The following is a 24741-nucleotide window of genomic DNA, read 5'->3' as shown; positions in this document are numbered from 1 at the left end:
CATCTGGTTCCCCAGATAAGCCTCTGCCACTCAAGTGGAGGAGTGGGGAATCAAACCTGGTTGCTAGATTGGAATCCACCTCCTCTTAACCACTACACAATGTTGGGTACATACATGTGTGTCTATGCAAGAGGGGGGGATTGCCACTTGCTTTTCACCCCTCCACCACCTCTTCCTCCTACGCTTTTACTACGGTTATGGGTAATCAGAGGAAAAGGGGGGAAAAGTCACAAGAAAAAAAGGTGCGATCTAAAACCCCCGCGCACCCAAACTGTCATCAAAGGTCAGAGAATGTGTTGCAGAATACAGGAACCACATTCTTGAAGCAGAAGCATTTTGCGCCTTGTCTTTGCGTCCCGCTGCAGAAAGAAGTGCTGTTAAGGTGGAAATCGTCTTCCTGTTGTGACTCAGAACCGAACGCTTCCAGAACTGACGTTCCTGGTTAGCAAGAGTCATTCAAATGCTTTTACGTAATTACAGGACACACAAATATTTGACATGTACGCTTAGAGGCAAAGGTATGCCTCTTGCTATCTGCCAATTAATCTGGAGTAGGTTACACAGATTTATCTGTTGGAGACGGGTGATGTCTTGGAGAGGGCGGTTGGATTATATGATGTGCGTCAGCTTTACCCCTCACACCGCGTGTTTTCCTTTTGCCCGTCTGGATTTGCACAGGTCTCTGTGGGATTAGAAACTAAACTCTTACCAAGAGGGTCATTTAGGACTAGTTATCAAGCGACAATCTACACAAAATGACGTCTGCTTGGATTACAAGAACAGCTGCCTTAAGAGAAGGTTTCATAAATTTGGTTGTTGCTGATAGACTCAGTCTAGTCCTTAATTCATCCCTCTTATTTTTTGCCGCTGCTGCACAATGAAGTGGAATTTCTATTAAACTCTCCACCCAGATCTCTCTCCAGTCAACTGGAACATGTACCTTTAAAAATGCTATTTATGAGCAATATGAGGTTTCTGAGGACTCCGTCAGAACTTAAAAGCAGGGGCTTCAGAGAACTGTCAGACTCCCCTTCTAGAGCACCATGTGAAATTGGCTTAATGCGTACATCACAGAGAAGAAGAGGAGTTTGGATTTATACTCCACCTTTCTCTCCTGTAAGGAGACTCAAGGTGGCTTACAAGCTCCTTTCCCTTCCTCTCCCCACAACAGACCCCTTGAGAGGCAGGTGGGGCTGAGAGTTCTGAGAGAACTGTGACTAGCCCAAGGTCACCCAGCAGGAATGTAGGTGTGCGGAAACACATCTGGTTCACCAGATAAGCCTCTGCCACTCAGGTGGAGGAGTGGGGAATCAAACCCGGTTCTCCAGATTAGAATCCACCTGCTCTTAACCACTACACCACGCTGGCTCTATGAATAGAGGCTTCACACACACACAAGACAAAGGCTTCATGCATACAAACAATACTTCAAAACCTCCTCTTTTCCAAAAGTGCTCCAAAACACTGCTCTTTTGCTTCCCCTCCAATTCTGAACACAACAGAGGGTTACCAATCTCCATGTGGGGCCTGGAAGTCTCCTGGAATTGCAACCAATCAGAGGGCAGGTTCTGATGACATCACATCACTGCTGATCTCCGTCTCCAAACTCCACCCACAAATCCCCATAAATTTCCCAAAGACGGAATTGGCGACACCAACCCGGTAGGAAGTAGATGAGTATACTAGACTCTCAACAAGCTGATACGCCGAGCACACAATTCACAGAAAACTACGCAAAGAATTTAAGCCAGCAGTTTGAAGTGCAGAAGACAGAAAGAACAGAGAAGGTCTGTCGAGACTGCCAGTTCATCATACAACAAAGCAGCACTGTGTTTGCTGAGAGGAGATCCAGCCATTGTCTCAATGGAACAGCTTCTGTTCCAGGCTTCTCACTTCATTCATAGAATCATAGGGTTGGAAGAGACCACAGGGGCCATAAGAACATAAGAACATAAGAACAAGCCAGCTGGATCAGACCAGAGTCCATCTAGTCCAGCACTCTGCTACTCGCAGTGGCCCACCAGGTGCCTTTGGGAGCTCACATGCAGGATGTGAAAGCAATGGCCTTCTGCGGCTGTTGCTCCCGAGCACCTGGTCTGCTAAGGCATTTGCAATCTCAGATCAAGGAGGATCAAGATTGGTAGCCATAAATCGACTTCTCCTCCATAAATCTATCCAAGCCCTTTTTAAAGCTATCCAGGTTAGTGGCCATCACCACCTCCTGTGGCAGCATATTCCAAACACCAATCCCACGTTGCGTGAAGAAGTGTTTCCTTTTATTAGTCCTAATTCTTCCCCCCAGCATTTTCAATGGATGCCCCCTGGTTCTAGTATTGTGAGAAAGAGAGAAAAATTTCTCTCTGTCAACATTTTCTACCCCATGCATAATTTTATTGACTTCAATCATATCCCCCCCTCAGACGTCTCCTCTCCAAACTAAAGAGTCCCAAACGCTGCAGCCTCCCCTCATAAGGAAGGTGCTCCAGTCCCTCAATCATCCTCGTTGCCCTTCTCTGCACTTTTTCTATCTCTTCAATATCCTTTTTGAGATGTGGCGACCAGAACTGAACACAGTACTCCAAGTGCGGTCGCACCACTGCTTTATATAAGGGCAAGACAATCTTTGCAGTTTTATTCTCAATTCCTTTCCTAATTATCCCCAGCATAGAGTTTGCCTTTTTCACAGCTGCCGTGCATTGAGTTGACATTCCCATGGAACTATCAACTAAGACCATCCAGTCCAACCCCCTGCCATGCAGGAAGACACAGGAAGACACAGGAAGACACAATCAAAGAAACTCAGACAGATGGTCAACCAGCCTCTGACCTCTGTTTAAAAACCTCCAAAGGAGAAGACTCCACCACACTCATGATACTCAATCTGCAAGAGCTACTCTTTCAGTTAGCTGTGCTGCTGCTTCCTGGAGTCCTTCCACCGACGGGTTGGCACCCACGACATCTTTGGGGACAAGCAGTCTTCTGCCACATGCCTCTATGCCCTTTTGCTGGAGCTCTGGGTGAACCAGTTGGCCATTGTTTGGGAAAGGATGTTTGCCTAGATGGACCACTGGTCTGATCAGCAGGGCTCTTCTTCTGTTCTTAGGAAGGGAAGGCCTTGGCCTATATTCCCCGTTGTTGGTCGTCCAAAGGAACCGGTTGGCCACTGTGTGAGACAGGCTGGACTAGATGGGCCCTCCCTGATCTGATCCAGCAGGGATCTCTTGTTGTTCTTCATTATGTTCTTAGAAGATCAGAGGGGTGCTAGCGTAATTCCTCAGCAGGCTCTTCCTATTATCCAGATCTTGATGAACTCCCTGATGCTGGAATCACAACGGGCACCTTCAAGAACATGCCCTGCAGCACCAGCATTCTGGCTGCATGCTCACAGGAGTTGGTGCGGGGAAGTCCCTTATCTCTCTGGCTCCCAGGAGCCCAATATTCCTACTAATGTTTCAGCTAGGCTTGCCAGTGCAGGCTCGGAACAGAACAGAGGCAGGAATCAACGGGTACATCTCCAGACGGGTCTGACCTCAGGCATCCCTTGTACCTAGCCCGGTACTTTGTAGGCTGAGACCTTCCCATGTGTTGCAGTGAACCTTTGCCACACAAAAAGAGGTGAATTTGGGGGACGGCGACTGAAAACAGGGTTATTGTACACCCCAACAGCTGGGGCCACACCCTCATGTGTTACGTGCGAAGGGGCACACTTTTTAACCATCAAAGCATCCTGTTGGTTTGCCTGCCTGCTAGCCAAGCAGAAGTCCACCTGGTGAGCTGCCGCCTGCTGAACCATGGGAAGGAGTGAGAGTCCTTCCCCACCCACCCCACTGGAAACACCTGCAGGGGGTGGGGTCTGGCAGCTACAACAGGAGTTCCACCAGCAGCCCATGGCGGCTGACTTGGGCAGCGGCCAAAGGGCACCACCCGTTCAGGGACTGTTTGGGGAGGGTTGACGGAGCAGACTCTATGCTAGTTCACTGTATTTTAGTTTTTGTAGTTGTGGGAACTGTGATTTGGGGGTTAGCTGAGATAATTGGTTCTTGTTTATAGTATATCATTGTGATGCATTATTATGCTGTTGACATTGATTTATTGTTGTTGCTGTTTATTATGCTGTTATTATTATGCTGTTGATTAGGATTTATTGCTGTTGCTGTTTATTGTTTGTTCACTACTGTTGTTTGCCGCCCTGAGCCCTCCGGGGGGAGGCGGGATATAAATTAAATGTGAAATGAAGTGAAATCAAATCAAATCAAAGATCATCAGTGGTGCGAAGAACAGGAAAGACCTCCGCTGGCAATTCCCAGCACTGTTTCCACAAACAGGATTCACATGCAAACAGCATGGCAGAAGTAGGAAATTAACCACCAAATCTAAGGGAACACAGCACGGAAGGCACCCTTTGCGGGTTCTGTTTTTCCACTCACGAGTTACTACAGAAGTTCTGCACCTGGACAAAAAGAACCGAGAGCGGCGATAAACCAGACACTGTCTTGACCCACAGAAAGAGTTGCCAAGAGTACCAAAGTCTCTCTCTTCACCACAAAAAGCCCATTTCAAGCAAAATGAACTTTCCCGTCAACATTTCCGACTAATTCGTCCTTTCCATTACTCAAAGTTAGTGAGCTGAGGGGAAGCTGTCAAACTCAGTGTCCGAGGTGACAATGAAAACCCATTCCTTAAAAGGGGTGGGAAAGGAAACCCAACATCATCTTTATTCTGAAATTCGTCTTTTTAAAGCCTGGTTTGTAAAAAAAAATAAAATCCTTACATATTCAATTGAAAACTTCCCTTAGTTCCAGATGTATCTTCTGTCTACCTGAATTCCCACAGAAATAATACAAAAATAAACATATCATGTGAAGGTTTTTTAAAATATATACATAGTCTATAAATCCTGATTTGGTTGGCGCAGGCTGGCCTGATCTCTTCAGATCTCAGAAGCTAAGCAGGGTCAACCCTGGTTAGTAGAATCATAGAGTTGGAAGAGACCCCCAAGGGCCATCCAGTCCAACCCCCTGCCGTGCAGGAACACACAATCAAAGCACTCTTGAGCAGCAGTGGCGTAGGAGGTTAAGAGCTTGTGTATCTAAACTGAAGGAACCGGGTTTGATCACTGGAGGTCTGATTAAGCTAGTTCTTAAGGGTCTCAATGCTAGCTCTTGAAAGGTGCACTTCGAAAATCTGTACAGTAGACCCTATTATATTCACATGTACTCAAATTTCAAACCCAAGAAGAAGAAGAAGAAGAAGAAGAAGAAGAAGAAGAAGAAGGAGGAGGAGGAGGAGGAGGAGGAGGAGGAGGAGGAGTTTGGATTTATATTCCCCCCTTTCTCTCCTATAAGGAGACTCAAAGGGGCTTACAATCTCCTTTCCCTTCCCCCCCAACAACAAACACCCTGTGAGGTGAGTGGGGCTGAGAGAGCTCTGAAAAACTGTGACTGCATGTGTTGGAGTGCACAAGCTAATCTGGTTCGCCAGATGAGCCTCCACAGGTCAAGTGGCAGAGCAGGGAATCAAACCCAGTTCTCCAGATTAGAGTGCACCTGCTCTTAACCAATACACCCCACTGGCTCTCTGAGATACGCTGTCAGAAAGACCACTTTTATTTGATTAATATGTTTTCTCTGCACAAAGCAAGACGCTCGGCTCTTAGTGCCTGATCATGCTATGAGGCAAATTTGCCCGCTGTGCATCAATTTCCCTTGCCGAAGCAAATGGGCAAAAGTATGAAAGGTAGAGGCAGTAAAATTACAGTGTGCATAAATCCAAAGCAAAGCGGAACTCCCCGCACAAAGATCAGCCATTCATGCTGGGAATAACTTTTTAATTCATTTTAAACACTTCTACAACCCCTCTCTACCCAAATAAGGTCCCCGAGGCAGCAAACGTCAAAACATTAAATGTTCAAAATATTAAAACAGCATTTAAAACGTATGTGTAAAATATTAAACAACCCAATAAAAACCGAGGAACAGACCAAAAACCCGACCAGTGACGAGGGCCAATAACAATTTTGAAGCCACGGGGGGGAAAAAACAGAAATTTTGGCAAATAACTGAAATGCATGTCATATCCCATCAAGCCTGAACTGATTTTACTGCTTTAACAACATAAAATGCATCATTTGCAACTTAATGAGCATATAAAATTGCAATATTTGACATATTTATGGAATTTAAAAATTATGAATGTTTTAATTTTGTGCAAGCAAGGCTGCCAACATGCCCAACGATTGAGAGAAAAACATCAGCTGATGCAGCCGATGCCACCTTAGCACACGTATCTTAATTTTTGCTGTCTACTTAGAGAACGCCTCTAACTTAGAGGCGTGTTTGCTGCCGCCAAGCAGGGTCTTCTTTGCTGAGGCTCTGGTGCCTTCTGCCCCCCAGAGAGAAAGGTCTCTCTGGGGGGAGAGAACTCTCGGTCCGCCATCTTGGCGGGAAGAGTGAGGGGGAAAAAGGCGGGAAAGGAGGGACGAGGGAATTAGAGGAAATCCCCAAGCCTCCTTGCACAAAACACAGGGGAAGAGTAAGAAGGAACAGAAGAAAGTGTCTCAGAGGAAAATTAAGTAAGAAAGGGAAAGGAATTAGTAATCAGCTGAGGAGTCCAAAGGATTCGTGCGCTCCCTGTTCAGGCAGGAAATAGAACTGGGAAAGTAGAGAGAGTCCTAGCCTGAACAGGAAGTGACGTTTTTGATCCTGCCTCCCTGAGAGGGGGTGGAAATCACCCACCGAGAAGGTCTCCGCCTCCAAGAGAAAGCTCAGTTCTCAATGAAACTTGCAATGTTCCTCTTAGGCTTTGGTGCAGAGCCAGTGTGGCATAGTTGTTAAGGGCAGGTGGACTCTAATCTGGAGAACCACGTGAAGCCTGCTAGTGACCTTAGGCCAATTCTCTCTGAACTCTCTCAGCCCCACCTACCTCACAAGGTGCCTGCTGTCGAGACAGGAAGGGAAAAGGAGTTTGTAAGCTGCTTGGAGACTCCATGAGGAGGGAAAGGCAGGTGTGAATCCAAACTCCTCTTCTTCTTTTCTACCTTCTGTATCTTTTTTGTCCCTCCCACAGGTAGGATAATAAGCTACTTTTTGCCCACTCTGTGGATAAATGTGCCACTTCGGTTTGAGAGTGAAAAGGTCAACCCCGTTGGGTGAAAAGGTCAACGGAAGGCACGAAACTGTTGAGGAGCAACCAAAGTACCAGTTCCTCCCCTCAAGAAGATCAGGTATCATTCTGGGTCCGTGGTGGCGAACCTTTGGCACTCCAGATGTTATGGACTACAATTCCCATCAGCCCCTGCCAGCATGGCCAATTGGCCATGGGATGGCTGATGGGAATTGTAGTCCATAACATCTGGAGTGCCAAAGGTTCGCCACCACTGTTCTAGGTGCAGAAACGCATCTTGGATTTAAGAGCTGTCTATGTCCACAATATGCACACCTTGTCTTTAAGAACACTCCACACATTCTAAAAGGGAAAATACTTCAGAGGAGGGTTTTTTCCCCCAGTACTTTCCCCAAATGTCCATTTTTTCCATCAACAAAATTGAAAAAAATAAAAGATTTCAGGGGGAAAAAATGGGAAACCCCTGCTTTCTCCTTGAATTTTCCCCGTTTTTTCCCCCCAGGCCTTCGCTCTCTAGGTGCCAAACGAATCCAAAAACGTTTTCACCTGCTGGTGGAAGACGATGCAGAGGGAGGCAGAGCAACTGCCCTGCGGAAAGAGTTCGAAGGCTTTTGGTGCCACCACCAAGAGAGCCCTTTCTCAAGAGCAGTGGAATGATGAGAATTGTTGAAAGAGAGGGCTTCCTACTTCCCTCTTCTTCCCTTGGGGAACTTTCCCAGATAATTTCAGAAATATCCCCATATCGAATGCATGCACACACACGAATGTGTAGCCTGTTTGTCTGTGCAGCCATATCTGTTTGAAGATTGTTATCTCCTTCGTGTTTTGTGAAAAAAATACCTAGCTGCGGGGCAAGCTTTTAGAGAACTCGCACGGATATTTGGCAGGGGCGCTCCGCGCATCTGCATACAGACCGAACATCTGCACTGGGCGAGCATCTTGCCGCCAACAGCAATGAGTAAAACAGTGAGAAGTAGGTATTCACTCCGCTCGCGCCGCATACCTCTTCTCAGCCCGGCGTTGCTTCCGGGATCCGGGCCAACTTGCTATTTAATTAAAATCTACCCCGCTCTTGATTCTCTCTCAGTAGCTTGTTACCGTCTCAGTCGGTCGTAAACAGAATCCCATTAGGCAAACTGAGCGGCTACAGAATTTCCAGATGCTGCAACGGGGTGATTCTGAAAGAAGAGCCAACCTGAATACGGCCTTGTTCACGGAAAGACACAGACAGGACATTCATGCTTTAAAGAGCATCTTTTCCAGAGATGAAAAAAAAAAGGTCCAAACTGGTGGAGAGTAGCTTCCCTCCCGGGAAACGTGGTGGCAGCGGCGGGAAGCGCCGTCAACTCGCAGTCCCCGCTGTGACAACTTTGTAGGGTTTTCATCAATCATTTTCTTACCGTTTCCCTCTTAAAGGGAAGAGGCATTTAAACTGTTTCTTTAAATTATTCTGGCAGTCCAACCCAAAAGCCCTGGGCGGTCGAGGACAGCACTGCTCCGCCACTTCCACTGCCACCTGAAAGCCCTTCACAGGGTTTAATAGACACACTTCTGGTCCTAAACCCTAGGTCCCTGATGGTGAACCTATGGCACTCCAGATGTTCATGGACTACCATGAACTTGTTTTCTTTTAGGTTGCTGTATCTGAGACTGGGGTGTTTTGTGTCAAACAAAATCCAAATTGTGTCCACTGGACGGGCGGGCATTCAGCAGACTCGGGCGTTTTGCTTACCTGGCAAAACTCTTTCTGCTTGCCATGGAGCTACATAAAATGTTAATGCTTTATATGCCGAACGCTGGCATTTGCTCAGTAACGCCCCTGAGATATCAGTGAGTGCTGCCAGATTTTTGCCAAGTGGCTATAATGGACCCAAACGTGCTTTTCTTAAACTTTAAGATGCTTCTGTGCTCAGTAGTAGGTTGTGTGTTGGATGACCATCACTGTGTTTTCAGAATGCCAACTTGTGGGCAGCGCTAAATCCGCTGGCAGTGAATCCCACATTTTAATTACTTCTTGTGGCTCATTGGCAAAGATTCTGCTTGGCAAACGGAAGCTCCCTTCGCTGGCATCCCCAAAGTCCAAACTCGGGAGAATGCAAATTTCCTCTAAACAAACCAATTACCCACTGCTGGCATTCCCTTGGCCTTGGGAATGGCCATGCTGGCAGGGGCTGATGGGAATGGTAGGCCATGAACATCTGGAGTGCCACAGGTTCGCCACCATGGCCCTAGGTGGTAGCCAACTCCACCACTGGGAACACACCCGCCATGCTAACGGGGCTGGCGGGGGCTTGGGAGCATCACATCTGGGAGTTCCTGAGGGGCGCTGCCGCCACCCGGTGCCATGCTTGCTCCTCCGCCAAGGTTAAGTGCCACAGGAGGACAAATCCAACAGCATGAGGCTGCAACATGATTCTCCCCGCCCCCCGCATGGAGCCGTAAGGAACTTATTTATTGGAGTCAGAGAAATATAACTAGAAAGGGCGTTCAGAAGATTGCAAAGGCCTACCCCCTTCCGCCTGCATGAGGTTTGAACTTAAAGAGCCCCTGTGGAGCTAGCTCTGCAGCTTATCTTTAAGGAGGATCACCACGTTACGTGCATGCTTGAGGACTATGGTGCCTAACCTATGGCACTCCAGATGTTCATGGACTACATAAGAACCTAAGAACTAGCCTGCTGGATCAGACCAGAGTCCATCTAGTCCAGCACTCTGCTACTCGCAGTGGCCCACCAGGTGCCTTTGGGAGCTCACAGGCAGGATGTGAAAGTAATGGTCTTCTGCTGCTGCTGCTCCTGAGCACCTGGTCTGCTCAGGCATCTGCAATCTGAGATCCAGGAGGATCAAGATTGGTAGCCAGAGATCGACTCCTCCTCCATAAATCTGTCCAAGCCCTTTTTACAGCTATCCAGGCTAGTGGCCATCACCCCCTCCTGTGGCAGCATATTCCAAACACCAATCACACGTTGCGTGAAGAAGTGTTTCCTTTTATTAGTCCTAATTCCCATAGTGCCATAGGTTCGCCACCACTGCTTTAGGAAATCGCGGGTAATTGGTGTTCTGTTACTGAAACAATCCAAAAAATACGAATACTCCATACAGACATTGCTTAGACAAAGTAAAGAAACGAAAACAAACATTTCTCTATTATCTACAGGCAGCAAGGGCAAATAAAGATCAGTCCGTATTGAATATCAAATCTAGCATCCACTCAATGGCCGATTACCCAATGGTGCTCTGGCATGCCATGGGCAAGGAATGCTTTCACCTCCTGCACGTGAGCTCCCAAAGGCACCTGGTGGGCCACTGTGAGTAGCAGAGAGCTGGACTAGATGGACTCCAGTCTGTTTCAGCAGGCTCTTATGTTCTTAGGAAGCGCGTCGGGGTGAGAAATATTGTCCCGACGTTGTGCACCAAGAGAGGAGGTACGTCAGGGCAAGATTTCTTGTTCCGATGTGCTTCCTCTTACCCCACGCGTGCTTCTCTCTTTCCCCAGAGAAAGGGAGCGCACTTCTGGCGCGACTTTTCCCACCAGAGAGGGACAAGGCCGAGGGAATGCCAGCAGTAGGTAATTGGTTTGTTTAGAGGAAATTTGCATTCTCCCGAGTTTGGACTTTGGGGATGCCAGCGGACCTCTGCCAATGAGCCACAAGAAGTAATTAAAATGTGGGACTCACTGCCAGCGGATTTAGCGCTGCCCACAAGTTGGCATTCTGAAAACACAGTGATGGTCATCCAACACACAACCTACTACTGAGCACAGAAGCATCTTAAAGTTTAAGAAAAGCACGTTTGCGTCCATTATAGCCACTTGGCAAAAATCTGGCAGCACTCACTGATATCTCAGGGGCGTTACTGAGCAAATGCCAGCGTTCGGCATATAAAGCATTAACATTTTATGTAGCTCCATGGCAAGCAGAGAGAGTTTTGCCAGGTAAGCAAAACGCCCGAGTCTGCCGAATGCCTGCCCGTCCAGTGGACACAATTTGGATTTTGTTTGACACAAAACACCCCAGTCCCAGATACAGCAACCTAAAAGAAAACAAAGTCCGCAGTCAGGAGAATGCAACTCTCCTCTAAACAAACCAAACTTATTACCTTCAACTTAAATTAGCTCAGCCAAGACGCCGCCGTGAGCCTGTTACACATTACACAGACCGAGCGGATGCAGAAGGCAGGGTTAAAGTTAACACGGAACGTTTTCTTGCACAAATATTTTTCTACTCTGGGCTGGTGCGACTGGCCAAAGCCCAGGAATTACCTGCCTTAGTCAAACATGTGGATCTGTACAGGTTCTGTAAGAATTACACTACAGGTATTCTTCCCGTGGTACTCACGAAAAAAACTCAGTGGGGAAGGGTTCCCAATCTTGCTAAACAGACGAGAACCAGGGGGCATTCACTGAAACTGCTGGGGGGAAGAATTAGGACTAATAAAAGGAAACACTTCTTCACACAACGTGTGATTGGTGTTTGGAATATGCTGCCACAGGAGGTGGTGATGGCCACTCACCTGGATAGCTTTAAAAGGGGCTTGGACAGGTTTATGGAGGAGAAGTCAATCTCTGGCTACCAATCTTGATCCTCCTTGATCTGAGACTGCAAATGCCTTAGCAGACCAGGTGCTCGGGAGCAGCAGCAGCAGAAGCCATTGCTTTCACATTCTGCATGTGAGCTCCCAAAGGCACCTGGTGGGCCACTGCAAGTAGCAGAGTGCTGGACTAGATGGACTCTGGTCTGATCCAGCAGGCAAGTTCTTATGTTCTTACGTTCTTATGAGTGCCCAAGACAGCATTTACACTGCAGGTCAGGTGTCGGGTTTTTGAATACTTGTTGGTTTTGACACCTTTTTTGTTTTCGGGTGAGTTACACAAGGGACAAAGAGAAACTCAGCACCGTGACCATTCACACGGCCGGCCAGACACACCAGCTTCCTCCGGCCCTATGAGGAGCAGATATTTGTCAGATTAGTAGCCTGCCTCTTTCTTATTTGGCAGCTGCAACTTGGCTTGCTTTCCTGTGCTGACTTGGCCACCCTCACATTTCCGTTCTTAACCCCCCCCCCTTTTTCTTTCCTTGGGAGGGCAAGGCCGGAGCTTGCTGATAAAAAAGCCCTCTATCTTGCCTGGAACTAAACAAGTCAGCTACTGTATATTTAGGACCTTCTGCGCTGAATAATCGTTTACAGCAGGTTTAACTTAAACATTCCCTTGTTTTCTTTAGCTGTCAACACGTTCTTGATTTCTGAAGGGCCTCAAAGCACAGCTTTGGCCGCTGCAGCAGAGAAGCGGACTTTAAGAAGTGTACTGTGCCCCTTAGAAATATCCCCGCGCCTAACGAAAATAACCTCGTTGAAACCATCACGCTCACTGGGGCGTATATCCACCTAAAACACCTGGTGGAGAACACCACGCTGAAGAAGAAATCAGAGACTTCCTAAAAGCGGTCAATTAAGAAAACCTTTACTTTCTATCGGGGACGTAGAAGAAGAAGAAAAGTTTGGATGTATATCCCACCCTTCTCTCCTGTAAGGCGACTCAAGGGGGTTTACAAGCTCCTTTCCCTTCCTATCCCCACAACAGACACCTTATGACAGTGGTGGCGAACCTTTGGCACTTCAGATGTTATGGACTACAATCCCCTTCAGCCCCTGCCAATTGGCCATGCTGGCAGGGGCTGATGGGAATTGTAGTCCATAACATCTGGAGTGCCAAAGGGTCGCCACCACTGCCTTATGAGGTAGGTGGGGCTGAGAGAGTCCCAAAGAACTGTGACTAGCCCAACATCACCCATCAGGAATGTAGGAGTGTAGAAACACATCTGGTTCACCAGATGAGCCTCTCCTCCTCAAGTGCAGGAGTGAGGAATCAAATCCAGTTCTCCAGTTTAAAATCCACCTGCTCTTAAACCACTTCACCATGCTGTAGAGATATCCCCATTTATTTTTAGCATACTGTTGGTATGCACCACTTTGCTTGCGCCAGTCTTCACAGCTGGCGTTTCAGGCTTGTTTGTGAGTTCTAGGCCATTTAGACAACATTGGCACAAAACCAGGAAGCAATTTCCATCGCAACAATTTCCTTAACAGCGTTCGGAACAGAAGTGTTGTTGAGACGGCGGTTCCATCATCAGCCCGAAGGATCCATCTCGGAAACTACACAGAATGTTAATGCATCATATGCCGAATGCTGGCGTGTTCATGAAACTTGCTAACGCCTCGACTTTTACACAGGACTGCTTTGACCTGGGAGTACCTCTGCCCGGTGAATAGGCTTCCCCTGAATCATGCTGGCATCACAATTAGAATTCTCTAGCGGTCAGAACATAGCTGCTGTCCTCTTATTTCATGGCAGGGGAATGAACGGGAAAATGCTGCCTGTGAACAAATTCAGCTTCTGCATTTTCTAAGTATTTATAGGCCTGAACACATCTGGCCGTCTGTTTCTAGGAAGAACCAGTGAACATGGCATGAAAGAAATTGCACACTGTGGTATATTTTGCTGGAGCAATTTTGGTTTCCAGAAGGGCAAAGGAAGGGTTACCATTCCTGCCTTACAGGATGAGGCAAGAGAGACTGCCCGAAACATAGAAGAAGAAGAAGAAGAAGAAGAAGAAGAAGAAGAAGAAGAAGAAGGAGAAGGAGAAGGAGAAGGAGAAGGAGAAGGAGAAGGAGAAGGAGAAGGAGAAGGAGAAGGAGAAGGAGAAGGAGAAGAAGAAGAGGAGGAGGAGGAGGAGGAGGAGGAGGAGTTTGGTTTTATATCCCCCTTTCTCTCGTGTAGGAGTCTCAAAGGGGCTTACAATCTCCTTGCCCTTCCCCCCTCACAACAAACACCCTGTGAGGTGGGTGGGGCTGAGAGAGCTCTGAGAAGCTGTGACTAGCCCAAGGTCACCCAGCAGCCGTGTGTGGGAGTGTACAGGCTAATCTGAATTCCCCAGATAAGCCTCCACATCTCAGGCGGCAGAGCTGGGAATCCAACCCGGTTCCTCCAGATTAGATACACAGCCACTTGGTGGATATGCCCACAGTCCCCATGGCAGGATTTTAAAAGTACCCACAGGCTGCAAAAGATGGGGGACCGCTGCATTAAATGCAACCAGAGTAGTTAAGTGTATGAATCTGTACAACTTGGCTTGTTAAAAGAAACTGACAAAGTACTCTTCAACATCCTAAACAGGATTTTTAATTTGCAAAGTGTTATGACATCATCATCCATCTCAGACATGGAGAAGAGAGTCAATTTCTCAAGCCCTCTCCACCCAACAACTAGGAGAGATTTACTCCTAGAGGTTTCAGATGCCCAAATTCACTTTGCTATCCTAACTCAGGTAACAAATATTCAACTGAAGTGAAAGCAGAGGAGTACACAGACGGCTGGAAGAATGGGTTGGTTTGTGACTTATGGGTGAAACCCTCTTGAATTTGTTTCCTAACTCCTGAGTGCTCTGACACTTGAAACCAGGGTAAAGCAATAGGTCCTGTGACATCCAGAATCTGAGAAAGGGATCTTTGACTCTCAGAAGCTTACACCCTGAAAATCCGGTTAGGCTTAAAGGTGTTACTGGATTAAAATCTAGCTCTTCTAATACGGCTACCCTCCGAAACCACACTGAATATTCTAGCGAATGGAAGAGGTTTCAGAAAAGATCTCTGCTATTCTACTGAATTCTGAATCAACCACTGCTAGCTCTTCCTGATCTTGTCATATCAGCTGAGACAATCAGACGGATTTTGTGAGTTACCTGTGCGTATTCTCTCTCAATGGCAGCTTTCTTCTGGCTGAATGTCCTACAAGAAATGAGAGACAGGTCATTAGAAGACACACAAAGTACCACCTTGCATACTCAACTGATACACCATTAAATGGGGAAAAAAAGATATCCTGCACACAGCTAGTTCAAATGCTTTGCTTTGGTTGCCCAAAGGAGGAAATTCAAGGAAGAGAAAAACTGTTTGAAAATTCGGCATCGGCTGCTTAGCAACCACTATGTGTGAGACTTAGGGGTTCAGAGACCCCTTCCCCTCAAGAAACAGTTTCACAGGATAATTTTCAGAGACACCAATGACAAAATTGCTTACTGCACTCCATCTTCATTTGCGATGCTGAAATAGGTTCCGAACAATTTTAACCCTCTTGGGTAAGCAGCACTGAAATACAATCGCACAACTGCTCAACATATACGGCCAGTTTCCACAAATGCAAAACTCTAGGCTCTTCTCTGGAACTTCCTTGAGCTACACAACTGTGAATGTATCAATTTTTATTTATTTAAAATCTTTCTGCGCTGAACCAGGGTCCCCAAGGCGGGGAACATAAAAACATTACAACACCTGGACAATTAAGAACATTTAAAATTATAAGAGAACTGAATGAAACAAACAATACATTCACTATCCCACCCCATTCCCTGCCTCCTCCTCCTCCTCCTCCTCCTCCTCCTCCTCCTCCTCCTCCTCCTCCTCCTCCTCCTTCTTCTTCTTCTTCTTATTATTATTATTATTATACACATAACAGCACAGCACAAGTGTCTGGAATTCATCTCTGAATATCGAGTCCTTCCCAAGGACCTAGGATACTAGAGGTATTTGCGTAGAATATGTGCAGTTCCTAGAAGTGCTGCTTTCTGCAGCATGTGGACTGATGTTTTGTCCAAGTTTAGGCTTTCCAGATGTTTTTCAAGATTTCTTGGGATTCCTCCTAGAGCACCGACTACTAGTGGGATTATTGTTGTTCTTTTTTGCCACAATCGTTCAACTTCAATTTGTAGGTCCTTGTATTTTGTGATCTTTTCCAGCTCTTTGTCCTCTACTCTGCTGTCAACTGGCACAGCAACATCTATGATCCAAACATGCTTTTTCTCTATCACTGTTATGTTGTTGTTGTTGTTGTTGTTGTTGTTATTAATTATACTTGTATACCGCCCTCCCCCGGAGGGCTCAGGGCGATGAACAAGGTATACAATAGAGCACAAAATAAAATCAATAATACCAAAGTTAGTTAAATAAGTAATTATAGCTCTATACACATTAAAACCAACCCTATTAAAATGCAGCTTCCAGATACCAAACATAATAGATGGCGGCCTATTATCAGATCACCTAAAAGTCCCCTAAAAGAGGGGAGGAGGGGGCAGCAGGTTCCACCGATGTTATAGGGGGAGGGGCCATCAGCGACCGGCCTCTCCAAAGGCCCGGTGGAACAGCTCGGTTTTGCAGTATGGCCGTGTTCCAGTAGTATTTTCTCCTTTTCCACAGCAAATTAGTATAATTTAATCGGAATCAGGATGAAAGAGATGGACCTTTTGAGTATAAATGGAAATTATTTTAATTGGCATTGGGGCTTAAATTATATATCTATCAATATAGAGACTGATATGAATTTTATTTTATTGTAGAAGTTTATGGCTGGAGTAGTAGTAGTAGAAGAAGAAGAGTTTGGATTTATATCCCCCTTTCTCTCCTGCAGGAGACTCAAAGGGGCTGACAATCTCCTTGCCCTTCCCCCCTCACAACAAACACCCTGTGAGGTGGGTGGGGCTGAGAGAGCTCCGAAAATCTGTGAGTAGCCCAAGGTCACCCAGCTGGCGTGTGTGGGAGCGTACAGGCTAATCTGAATTCCCCAGATAAGCCTCCACAGCTCAAGTGGCAGAGTGGGGAATCAAACCCGGTTCCTCCAGATTAGATACACGAGCTCTTAACCTCCTACGCCACTGCTGCTAATAGTAGTAGTAGTAGTAGTAGTAGTAGTAGTAGTAGTAGTAGTAGTAAGCGTGGTGTGAGGTTTGGATTTATACCCAGCTTTTCTCAGCTGTAAGGAGTCTCAGAGCAGCTTATGAACTCCTTTCCCTTCCTCTCCCCACAACAGATACCTTGTGAGGCAGGTGGGGGCTGAGAGAGTTCTGAGAGAACTGTGGTTGGCCCAAAGTTGCCCAGCAGGCTTCATGTGTAGAAGCGGGGAAACCAGCTGCTCCAAATCTGGTTCACCAAATTAGAGTCTGCCACTCATGTGGAGGACTGGGAAATCAAACGCGGTTCTCCAGATCAGAGTCCACCTGCTCTTAATCACTATACCGTGCTGGTTCTCCACCACCATTGGGTGAATGGGATCCAATCCAAGATGCCACCCATCTTTTCATTTATGACCACATGTCTCTTGCCCAATGAATAAAATAACCAAAACAATCACATTGGAGCCACTGATTACAGTCAAGTGAGAACATTCCACTTTCACACCACACAAGTACGGAGGAACCATGACTCAGTGCTGGAGTATGCGGAAGCTCCCAGCTTCAGTCCCCGGCATCTCCAGCCTGAAGGATCAGGCAGTAGACATTGTGAAAGATCCCAGAGGTCTGTCTCCAGTCAGAAAACACAAGCCTAACTTGGGTAGACCAAGGGCCCAGGTGGGAATAGAGCCATGGTGGCGAACCTTTGGCGCTCCAGATGTTATGGACTACAATTCCCATCAGGCCCTGCCAGCATGGCCAATTGGCTGATGGGAATTGTAGTCCATAACATCTGGAGTGCCAAAGGTTCGCCACCACTGGAATAGAAACATTTCACATCCATATGCATAAATGCAGAATTCTATTATAAGAAATTCAACTTGAAAAGGTCTTCTTAATACCTGGAAAGTTCACAGAAGCTTCTTGGTGGAAGTGGAAAGTTTTGTCAAGTCACAGCCAACTTATGGTGAAAACCCGGTGGGCGTTCAAGGCAAGAGACGTTCAGAGGTGGCTTGCCATTGCCTGCCTCTGAGTGGGCTGAGAGAGTTCAGAGAGAACCGCGACTGGCCGAGGTCACCCAGCCAATTAGGCACACATGAGCCAGCATTACACTGAATCAGACTATTGATCCATCCAAGTCGGTGCTGTCTACTCAGACAGGAAGTAGCTCTCCAGGTTCTCAGGTGGGGATCTGTCCCGTCACTTCCTACTCGGTCCCTTTAACTGGAGATTGAACCTTGCATTTTGTACATGCCCAGCAAACACCACTCCAAGACCCCTCCCCTGGCATCTGGTAAACAGATGAGATGCATGGCCATCAGCCCGATTGGTAAGGTTGGGTTAAACTCCCCCATTCTCAGCAACTGGACACAATCTAGATATTTTTAAAATAGCATTTTACATATTCTGCAGCACAAACTACCTGAAGGCTTCAGAGTGATGCAAAGAAATAAATCTGACCATGTGCAACCACGCCTTGCTTAAAAACGTATCGCATTGGAGCTCTTCTCTCAGTGGAATCAATAGAACTGGTCACCCCCAGTGTCTTGCCAGGCAATTTAGAAGCCCATCCCTTACACGTGAACAAGTACTAGAGGAGAAAAATGAAAGTGCTTCTTATGAAGACAAACATTTCACATTTTCTAGCCTCAAACTGAAATAAAGGTTTCTTGCCCAATGACATCAAATGTCCAAGATATATTTTCAAAAAGGAGGAGGAGGAGGAGGAGGAGGAGGAGGAGGAGGAGGAGGAGGAGGAGGAGGAGGAGGAGGAAGAAGAAGAAGAAGAAGAAGAAGAAGAAGAAGAAGAAGAAGAAGAAGAAGAAGAAGAAGAAGAAGAAGAAGAGGAGGAGGAGGAGGAGGAAGAAGAAGAAGAAGAAGAAGAAGAAGAAGAAGAAGAAGAAGAAGAAGAAGAAGAAGAAGAAGAAGAAGAAGAAGAAGAAGAAGAAGAAGAAGAAGAAGAAGAAGAAGAAGAAGAAGAAGAAGAAGAAGAAGAAGAAGAAGAGAGGAGGATGAGGAGGAGGATACTTAATATCATGATTTAAAAACTGAGATTCAGTGACTACAGCACAAACCAGTTGAGGTCGGTCCAGTGGTTACTGGCCCCCTGGGCGCCTTTATGAAAACACCAGGGCAGCACTTGAAACATCTTCAAATTGACAAAATCAACATATGTCAGTTTTGGAAGGCAGCCCTGCTGGGATCTGCACGAATACTACACTGATACACCACAGTGTCCTAGGCCTCTGGGTCAGGCTCCAATTGTAGTGAAGAGCCAACAAACCAGCTAAAGAATTGGCAGCTGTGACATTAAACAATAATAGTTCACCTTGTGTGTCCAGCTCTACCTTCTCACATACTTTTAAACTAACAAAACTGGCTGAGTGAGACTGGAAGCCTAAGAGACCATGCAGAAACAGAACTTCCATAGGAAAACGTCGTTGGTAAGTCTGCCTGTGAAACGCGGCATATCTATGGAAAAACAACACCGAAGGCAAGCCCTGAACATCCCTCTCTTCCCCCCTTCCCACTGCAACCTGGCCAGGTCCAGCAATGAACTATGGGCTCTGCCTCCAAAGTCCACATGGAGACAGAGCCCGCAGTTTAAAGCTGGGCCCAGTGGGGCAAAGTGGGGTTCTTGGTGGGGGCGGGAAGACCAGGCACCAAGGGCAGGTGACCTGGCTGCCCCACTCTACCTAAGCCCCTGACGGTGAGAGCCTACGCTGCTTCAGAGGTGGGACCCAGCAGGTTCTCACAGGTTCCCGAGAGTAGGTTACTAATTATTTGTGTGTGCCGAGAGGGGGTTACTAATGGGTGATTTTGCCACGTGATTTTTGCCCTAGTTACGCCCCTCCTCTCAGCAGTAGCGCGCAGAACTTGAAGCAGTCTAGCAGGAGGTGCACCGGTGCGTGCGTGGCAGCCTGCGCCTGCTAGATGCGTTCGTTTCCAAGCTCACAAAGGGGACCTGCAAGCCCAGCGGCGCAAGCGCTGCTCTTGCCACAGCCCTCGCCCCAGTTGAATGCCCTCCCCCTGGAATGCCTGGCCACGCCCCCATTGTGCCCTGCCCAGCCCCATTGGCGCTACGCCACAGTTTGAATCCCACCACCCTGGGAACCAGTTACTAAAATTTTTGGATCCCACCACTGCATGTCTTCAAAGTAAGCAAAGAGGATTCGGTGCATCATGTAGCTATTAAGTATCTGTCATGGGGAGAGGAAGGGAAGGAGTTTGTAAGCTGTTCTGAGACTGTAGGACAGAAAGGTGGAGTATAAATTCAAACTCCTCCTCCTCCTCCTCCAGGAATTCTCCAACTCAAAGATAGCAGCCTGGCCTCACCCCGATACACCTGAGAATCAAGGTCAACTTTCATCTGGGCTCTTCTCATATGAAACCACCTTGAACAAACCACTCCCCGTTCCTTGCAAGAGAAGAAGAGGAGTTTGGATTTATACCCCGCCTTCCTCTCCTGTAAGGAAACTCAATGTCTCCTTACAAGCTCTTTTCCTTTCCTCTCCCCACCTTAAGAACATAAGAACTAGCCTGCTGGATCAGACTAGACTCCATCTAGTTCAGCACTCTGCTACTTGCAGTGGCCCACCAGGTGCCTTCCGGAGCTCACATGCAGGAGGTGAAAGCAAAGGCCTTCTGCTGCTGCTGCTGCTCCTGAGCACCTGGTCTGCTAAGGCATTTGCAATCTCAGATCAAATCTGTCCTAGCCCCTTTTAAAGCTATCCAGGTGAGTGGCCATCACCCCCTCCTGTGGCAGCATATTCCAAACACCAATCACACGTTGTGTGAAGAAGTGTTTCCTTTTATTAGTCCTAATTCTTCCCTCCAGCATTTTCAACGAATGCCCCCTGGTTCTACTACTGTGAGAAAGAGAGAAAAACATCTCTCTGTCAACATTTTCTACCCCATGCATCATTTTATAGACTTCAATCATATCCCCCCTCAGACGCCTCCTCTCCAAACTAAAGAGTCCCAAACGCTGCAGCCTCTCCTCAGAAGGAAGGTGCACCTTGTGAGGCAGGTGGGGCTGAGAGAGTTTGGAGAAAGCTTTGATTGGCTCAAGGTCACCCGGGCAGGAATGTAGGAGTGTGGAAACGCATCTGGTTCATCAGATAAGCCTCTGCCACTCAGGTGGCGGAGTGGGGAATCAAACCCGGTTCTCCAGATTAGATTCTTGCAGTTCCTTTGTAGGGGCTTGCATGGTAGCTCTGATCCCGGAAACCTCAGCCCATATTCTAGCTTTGGAAGCCCAGACCCAGAGGACAAAGGCCTCTTTTCCTTCCCTCGCCGGCTTGCCTCAATCTGGAAACAGCTGTTTCGCCTTCACAGAACCCCTCGCTCATGTACCCTGCGCCTAATTCGAACACGATGCTGCACAGAACCCATCTGCATTATCTGCTATTAGCAACTTGCTTGGGGGGGGGGGGGGGGGTGATCAATAGCTAGCATTATGCTCGCAATTCTTGCATTGTACTGAGGTTATCCAAACGCAAAGGGGGGAAAACAAATCTTATGACATCCCTAATGTTTAACAACGGTTCCGCCGCGTCGTTACGTTTTATTCTTTTATTTGCAAATAATTGCCTTGGGGAGAAGAACCACGGGAGACTGGAAATGTCAAACCTTTCATGTTCGTTCAGGTTTGTGTTTTTGTCAGCGATGTGGCTGCCGTTCCTCATAACAGACATATACAAAGCTTTTTTTTTTAACCTCAGGACAGTTTACACAGAAACCCATTTATGACAGCTAGACGCGTATTGCGAAAAAACATCAAGAGAAACGGGGTTTAAAAAGAGTCAGGTTTCCCTTGTGTAAAGATCCTCTGCTGGGGGGGGGGGGCGTAGGGGGAATTGTACGGATCTGAAACGCTTCCCGTTTTATCTCGAGTAATCTGACACACCGCATTTGTACAATGTCAGGAATTTCAGCTTTAACAGTTTAATTCGGACGGGGAGGGGGCGCCTGTTTTGCTCGCCGGCGTTCTGGTGGAGAATGTTTGGCATTATGTATTAACAAAAGGCTTCTGTAACTCTCATTAAAATCCTGGAAAGGCCCTATTTGTGCACACAAACCCACCCACCCCCAATCTGTTATGCATTACACACGCGTATTCATAGGCTGCTACTTCGTATGTATGTTTTTGGCATTAATAAATGCTGCAAACGTAAGACTGGAGATAGCAAAAAGGCATTTTCTCCAGATATTTTTCAGTGTGTTTTCAAGCACTTTTTTTTTTTAAAAAGAACCAAGCTTTGTCCTGTCAGAGGTATTTAAGACAGAGGCAGTATGCTGTAGTGGTCACAGTGTCGAACTAGGACCTGGGAAACCCAGGGTCTCATACCACGGAAGTCCACTGGATGAACGTGGGCTAGTCGCACATTCTCAGCCTAACCAACCTTACAGGGTTGTCGCACGGATAAAACGGAAGAGAGGAGAATGACGTCAGCTGCTTTGGTTGCCCACTGGGGAGAAAAATGCGGCCTAAATGAAATTAATAAGTTATTTTTAGAAGAAGAGGAAGGATTTGGAGTTATTCCCCACCTGTCTCTCCTGTAAAGAGTCTCAACGGGGCTTACAATCACCTTTCCTTCCTCTCCCCACAACAGACACCTTGTGAGGAACGTGGGTCCTGGAAGAGTTTTGAGAGAACTGTGACTGGCCGAAGGTCACCCCAGAAGGCTTCATGTGTAGGAGCGGGTAAACAAATCCAGTCTCCCAGATAAGAGTCTGCCGCTCATGTGGAGGAGGGAGGAATCAAACTCGGTTCTCAATGTCACAGTCCACCGCTATTAACCACTACACTGCCCAGAGCCCCTCGGGGATAGGGCGGTATAAAAATCTAATCTAATCTAATCTAATCTAATCTAATCTAATCTAATCTAATCTAATCAATCAATCAATCAATCAATCAATCAATAATAAAGTGGGTTCAACGAGCATGAAGCTCAACCACTATTTAAGAATGGAAGTCAAAAGGGACACCTGTGATGTTGCCAGCCCCTGACCCTCACCTTGGGCATGTGTGTCAGCCGCATGCTTGATCAAACAGGTTCTTATAGTCACAGGCAAAGTGATGTTGTTCCGGCACTACTACTGCCCAATAGGAAGCAGGCCTGGAAATGCTTGATGTTCTCTCGACTTTATGCCTAATAAAGGTTTCGGAATTGGAATTAGGAAGCAGGCCGCTGTGAGATTTCACGGTTCTGTCCTGAAGGACAGCGCTTGCCTCGTACCTCTCACCAATCGCACTAGAGGTAACGTGTTTGGCATCATTCCAAAGCGTGCTCAGAAAGATCCCAAAGTCAAAGAACCTGGATTTCGCACCAGTGAATGCTCCAGAACCTCTGCTAACCACACCTGCAAGAGGACAGCTCCATTTGAGTCCAGTAGTAAGCTTCCAGACCAGGCGTGTCAACCATATCTGTTACGAGGGACGGATATGACATAAATGTGACCAAAGCAGGCCAAATCAGGAGGGCTGCCTGGACTGGTGAGCCCACAGAGGGCTCTCTGCAGGGGTGTGGGTGTGGAATACTAGTGGCCTAAACTTTTCATCTCGCAGAGCAGGGTTTCCAGCCCAAATCGAGAGCAGTGGGGTGGGTCCCTTGGCTGGCTTGCGGAATGGATAAGCCCTGTTCTAGACCAACAAGGTTTTTGGGGTAAAGCGTGGTGTAGTGGTTAAGAGCAGGTGCACTCTAATCTGGAGAACCGGGTTTGATTCCCCGCTCTGCCACTTGAGCTGTGGAGACTTATCTGGTAACTAGGTTAGCTTGTGCCCTCCAACATATGCCACCTGGGTGACCTTGGGCTAGTCACAGTTCTTCGGAACTCTCTCAGCCCCACCCGCCTCACAGGGTGTTTGTTGTGGGGGGGGGGAGGGAAAGGAGATTGTAAGCCCCTTTGAGTCTCCTTACAGGAGAGAAAGGGGGGATATAAATCCAAACTCCTCCTCCTTCCGAGAGCTAACGCTCCCTTCCTCCGGTAGGGGCATCGATTCCTATTTGTATCAGACTCTTGAAAGCTCATACCCTGAAAAAACTCGTTGGTCTGGAAAGTGCTCCTGGACTCTAACACAGCTGTTTTACTGCAGACCGACTCAGCTGCCCTCTGAAAAGAATGAGTGAGTACAAGACCCCAGGAGTTTCCAATGACAAGAAGACCCACATCAGGGCTGTATGTGGAACTGGGCTGGCTGATCTAAAACAGTGCAAGTCATTAGGTACATGAATGAAGGCTGCCAACACCTAGGACCCACACGTGCAGGTACGCACACATGTGCCTCTATTCCAACACATGCATAACAGCAGTTAGGGTGACAGTAAAAACTAGTTCCCAGAGGTTCATTTCCTACTATGCAATCAAATCTATTGCCTAATACAGATTGCCTCTTGCTCCCTACGCCCATCCATTCCGTTTGAGCTTCTTTTCCATAAACAGAAAACACAGGGGGAGAGGGGCAGAGAAATGAATGCGATGGGGAAAGCAATTCCCCTTAGACCAGGGGTCTGCAACCTGTGGCTCTCAAGATGTTCATGGACTACAATTCCCATCAGCCCCTGCCAGCATGGCCAACTGGCTGATGAGAATTGTACTCCTTGAACATCTGGAGAGCCACAGGTTGCAGACCCCTGCTTTAGACTGAGTAGGAGAGAGATCCCCACTTCACGAGGCTGGTGGCTCTGTGCTTCGCAAACGCAGGCATCCCATAAAGATATAAAATGAGAACTTTGGAGAGGTTTGCAACTGTGCAGCTGGGAATTCCTGGGGATGTGGGGGGGCGGGGAGAGGAACACAGTAGTTCCTTCTATGTGTAAAAGGAACAAGTATTGCAAGGTCAGCTTTCAAAGGAGTTCCTTTGTCCCACCACAAGGAAGCAAATTAGCAAAGCA

General features: G+C 47.3%; 1 protein-coding gene across 1 annotated transcript in view; it reads right to left on the bottom strand.

Moving 5' to 3' along the window:
* Positions 1 to 24741, bottom strand: part of FCHSD2 (FCH and double SH3 domains 2) — a 220112-nt gene that overhangs the window by 148188 nt on the left and 47183 nt on the right. The window contains exon 3 of the mRNA XM_048494752.1: positions 14861 to 14906. Coding sequence (XP_048350709.1) covers positions 14861 to 14906 — 46 coding nt within the window. The remainder of the gene's footprint in view (positions 1 to 14860; positions 14907 to 24741) is intronic.

This window comes from Sphaerodactylus townsendi, linkage group LG04 (assembly GCF_021028975.2).
Source record: "Sphaerodactylus townsendi isolate TG3544 linkage group LG04, MPM_Stown_v2.3, whole genome shotgun sequence".
NCBI lineage: Eukaryota > Metazoa > Chordata > Lepidosauria > Squamata > Sphaerodactylidae > Sphaerodactylus > Sphaerodactylus townsendi.
Note: the sequence above shows the minus strand (reverse complement) of the source record. Positions and strands in the feature narration are given on the sequence as shown.